The following is a 4,498-nucleotide window of genomic DNA, read 5'->3' on the forward strand; positions in this document are numbered from 1 at the left end:
TTGGGAAGTAGTGCTGAAATAAGTTGGTGTTATTTTTAGAAATGTGTACTAAGTTTAGCAACTGTACTAAGTGGTACTAAATTCGGTACAATTTGGTTTTCGTTGAACGGATTGATCTGGAAATTAAAAATATTGGTATTGCGGTCTGCTGCTGGGTGGTATTAAAGTAAAAAGTTGAGCTTCGAATCGATGCGATCAGCATGCGTACTAAATGGTAATAAATTTGGTATTGCGTGATGGGATACTGCTTAAAATCAGAAACTTGGCATTAAGATACTGCTAGGGTTGAGATCTGAAGATGGTTTTGGTAATACGTACTAAAAAGTTCTAAATGGTACTAAATTTGGCTGCATAGACTATATCTATATAGCCCCAAGCCAGCTTGTCTATGGCTACTTAGACTCCCTGGCCCCGTCACCAGATCGTCTATGGCTACATAGACTTCCTGGCCCCGTAACCAGCTCATCTATGGCTACATAGACTCCCTGGCCCCGTAACCAGTTTGTCTATGGCTACATAGACTCCCTGGCCCGTCACCAGCTCGTCTATGGTCGGTTTTGTTGATACATGGCGGGGGTTTGGTTGATACATTGAAGGAGTATCTCGTATATGGCTACAGAGACTGCCTTGTCGGTTTGGTTGATACATGGCGAGGTATTTGGAAATTCGTACTCGAAAGTACGAATAGTGCTAAAGAGGTTTTCGGAAATGGGAGGTGATTTTTTAAATATGTACTATGTGTAAGGACTGTAAAAATGGTACTAAATTTGGTACAATTCCGTTTTGGCAGAACGGAAAAAGCTGGTAAATTGAAATGTTGGTATTGGGGCCACTACTCGTGGGAAGGGTTAAGGTAAAGAATTGGGGTTGGAAAGTGGGGTTCGGAAACGTGTACTACAAATGCACGAAATGAACTAAATATTATTTTATTTGTTACAAGTGGGTAAAATTGGGTATTAGGGTTCATGTATAGCCTGCACATATGAAGTTGGTTTCGGAAATGTGATCGCAGAAGCGACTTGATCGAAACCCGCCTCGCTTTGGCCGAAAAATGGCTCATGAGCTGAATATCTCGCAATATTCCATTCGGCAAATATTGAAAAAATAGCTCGGGGTAAAGCCATTGAAATTCCAAAAAGTGCAAGAACTTACACCGCAACAAAAAGAAAATATATTCAAAAGAGCTAAAGAGTTGCCTTGCTTGGCGGAAAGTGGTGAACTGCCGAATTTGGTTTTCTCCGATGAGAAAACATTCGTTATCCAGCAGTTTGTAAACACACAAAATGATCATGTTGGCTCTCCGCTTGTGTTAATCGACCGTGGCATCGGGAAAATGCCAAATATTATCGTGAAAATATTCTGGAAGGTGTATTTAAGCCTTGGGCACACAAACATTTTGGCCGCAGGCCTTTTAAATTCCAACAGGACTCAGCATCATCGCACTCAGCACGCGCCACCCAAGAATGGTTCCTCGCTCAGATTCTTCGCTTTATTTCCATCGCACAAAGGCCACCAAAATCTCTGGATACCAATCCGTAGGACTATTGTGTCTGGAGTATTTTGGAAAGCAAGATTGGCACTAAAAAATACCAAAATGTCGATCACCTTAAGCAAGCGTTTCGCCGGGAATGGGCCATAATACCGCAGAGCAACATTCGGGCGGCGTGTTACAGTTGCATTGGCCGTTTGAAGGCCATAATTCGTGCCAAAGGTGACAAATTCAAACACAAATCTAAACTTATTCTAAAATTTGATGCTATTTCCGTCGTTCATTCAATAAAATTGTTCCAGTTTTTTTATCTCACCCTGTAGATTAGAGATTTCTTTTCTTTAAAGACTTTAATTTAATAAGAAAAAATATTTTGGTTTTCACATCATCATTCTAGAATGATACTTTATTAAGGATTTTTCCACAAGCTCACTAATAGAACATATTTCACCCTAAAATGGTTTTTAATATATATGAATTCCCGCCGTTTAGGTTAGATTTATACTCATGACCATTTCCAGAACCCATAGTAGAATTTTATGGCTAATCATTTTGTAGAATATTTGGAAGTGCTACTAACGAGTTTAAAGGTAGTTTTAACCATATTATAAAAATCGGGCCCAAAAAGACTCCATTCGTTGATTAGCTTGAGGTTTAAGATTTCGACCAATATATTCCCCTTATTTTTATCTGCAATATTGCCGGAGACTATATATATATATAAAATGCACGGTTTCCTAGGAATTTTAATCCGGAAAGTTCCAAAGGCGTAGAAGAGGGCGGAACTTTTGGTTACTTTTCGATGTAAACTTTCAAAACGCTCTACTTTCCCTACTTTTTTATAACCTCCACCACAGTATGGAAATATACATTTTAGACCCCACAAAGTATACATATTCTTGATCACCATAAAATTCTATGTCGATTTAGCGATGTCCGTCCATCTGTCCGTCTATCCGTCTGTGGAAATCACTCTAGCTTCCGAACAAATTGAAGAAGATTGTTAAAATTGTACACAAATGTATATTATGTCTTCAGGACTTTTGTATTGAAAATGGCCCATGTAGGTCCACGTTTGGTATAGCCCCCACATAACGGTACCTCCCGATATTCGGTATTTTGATGATTTTAGCGACAATATTCATCGGAATTGTTTCAAATTTGGTATTTTAAGTTTGAAATGGATACTACAGCCTATGTCAGAAAATTGTCTGTGCAGGTCCACCTCTTCGTATAGCCCCCATATAACGGTACCTCCCGATATTCGGTATTTTGATGATTTAAGCTAAGCTGTTTTTTGTTAAGTTTCGCATTTGAATATTGTAATGCCTTATGATAAAAGTTACCTATGCAGGTCCATGTCGTCGTATCGACCCTAATATAACAGCTACATTCGGTATTTTTAAGATTTTAACCGGATTTAATTGTTTTTGAGAATTGCCAAATTCGTTCCAAATGGTGGAGGGTATTTAAAGTTCGACCCGGCCGAACTTACAGCTTTTTTATTTGTTTTATGAAATAGCTCTATTTTCATACTCTGCTGGATTTTCCACGTAATAATTTTTTTTTGTTACACAGTGTAATTGTTCGAATAGTACTAAATGGTAATAGTTCGGCTCAAATGATCTGAAACTGATTTCATTCACAGATATATGGGGTCTTAAACCTTTCTTTCAATGAGATACACTTTTGATATTATCAAATAATATAAGCATACCGTCTGCTGTCATCAGCTTGAGGATCTGAACAACAGGAATGAAATTAACTTTAATTTTAAATAAAACACTTTTGATTTTAAACAAATAAATATTTTTATTTAATTTATTTCAACTTTACAACGATCAACATGGACCAAAACAACCAGGTCCCCAACCGCCATAACCTCCCCAACCGCCGTAACCTCCCCAGCCAACTCCCCAGCTCTTAGAGACACTCCAACCCCAAGGTCTGTATCCCCAGCCCCAGCCATAACCCCATCCAAATGGTTTATAGCCCAAACCAACGGCCAATATTCCACGTTCTTTGCGCTCGGTTTCATCCGAGTGAGTTGCACCAACATCAGAAACATCGGACAGACTGACGGGTCTATCGTTTATTTCTTCATTTAGACTCTTGGCAGCTACCGGATCCACTGGTATTGCTACTGCGGCCGTAATAGCCACAAACAGTAGCGATAGAATTAAAATCCTCATTTCGGCTGTTTCTGTTTTTGGATTTAAAAGTGTATTTGTTATTTATTTAATTATTTTAATGCTTTGCAATATATTTATGAACTGGATCAAATTACGGAAAAGGTATGTTTATATATCAATTGTTGTCGGGGTCAAAATTCAAATTAGAATTATTTTAAGAAAACCAGCTTTATCTTTACGTAAATCCATTTTCAAATATTCAGGTTTTAAAGTATTTTGAGATTTTTACACACATTGAGGTCAAAGGAAATGTTTCTTATTAATGAAATATTGAAAAATGAGCTCGGGGTAAAGCCATTGAAATTTAAAAAAAAAATCAAGAACTTACCCCGCAGCAAAAAGAAAATAGACTCAAAAGAGCTAAAGAGTTGCTTCCCTTGGCCTAAAGTGGTGAACTGCCGAATTTGGTTTTCTCCGATGAGAAAACATTCGTTGTCCAGCAGTTTTTAAACAAACAAAATGATCGTGTTTACTTGCCAAAGAGATCAGCTGAAAATGTGCACCTTCGATTGGCCACCAGAACTCAAGTGTCGTCCATGGTGATGGTGTGGGCCGCCATAACAGCCGATGGTCGTTCTCCGCTCGTGTTAATCCACATGACAAATATTATGGCGAAATAATCTGGAGGGTGTATTAAAGCCTTGTGCACGCAAACATTTGGCCGCAGGCCTTTTAAATTCCAACAGGACTCAGCACCATCGCATTCAGCACGCGCCACCCAAGAATGATTACAAAATGAGGTTCCTTGCTTCATTTGAAGCTCACAATGGCCACTTAAATCTCCGGTTACCAATTGGACTATTGTGTCTGGAGTATT

At 38.5% G+C, this 4,498-nt stretch overlaps 1 protein-coding gene across 1 annotated transcript; it reads right to left on the bottom strand.

Moving 5' to 3' along the window:
• Positions 1-3,330: 3,330 nt before the first annotated feature.
• Positions 3,331-3,681, bottom strand: LOC131801746 (cuticle protein 64-like). The gene has a single exon (XM_059120689.1). It carries the CDS (start codon positions 3,679-3,681, stop codon positions 3,331-3,333), a length of 351 nt encoding a protein of 116 aa, XP_058976672.1.
• Between the last annotated feature and the right edge of the window lie 817 nt (positions 3,682-4,498).

The sequence above is a fragment of the Musca domestica genome, unplaced genomic scaffold, assembly GCF_030504385.1.
Source record: "Musca domestica strain aabys unplaced genomic scaffold, Musca_domestica.polishedcontigs.V.1.1 17, whole genome shotgun sequence".
Taxonomy (NCBI): domain Eukaryota; kingdom Metazoa; phylum Arthropoda; class Insecta; order Diptera; family Muscidae; genus Musca; species Musca domestica.

What these genes read in the sequence shown, in the direction of transcription:
- LOC131801746 (XM_059120689.1), bottom strand. Translation starts at nt 3,681, where the DNA reads ATGAGGATTTTAATTCTATCGCTACTGTTTGTGGCTATTACGGCCGCA.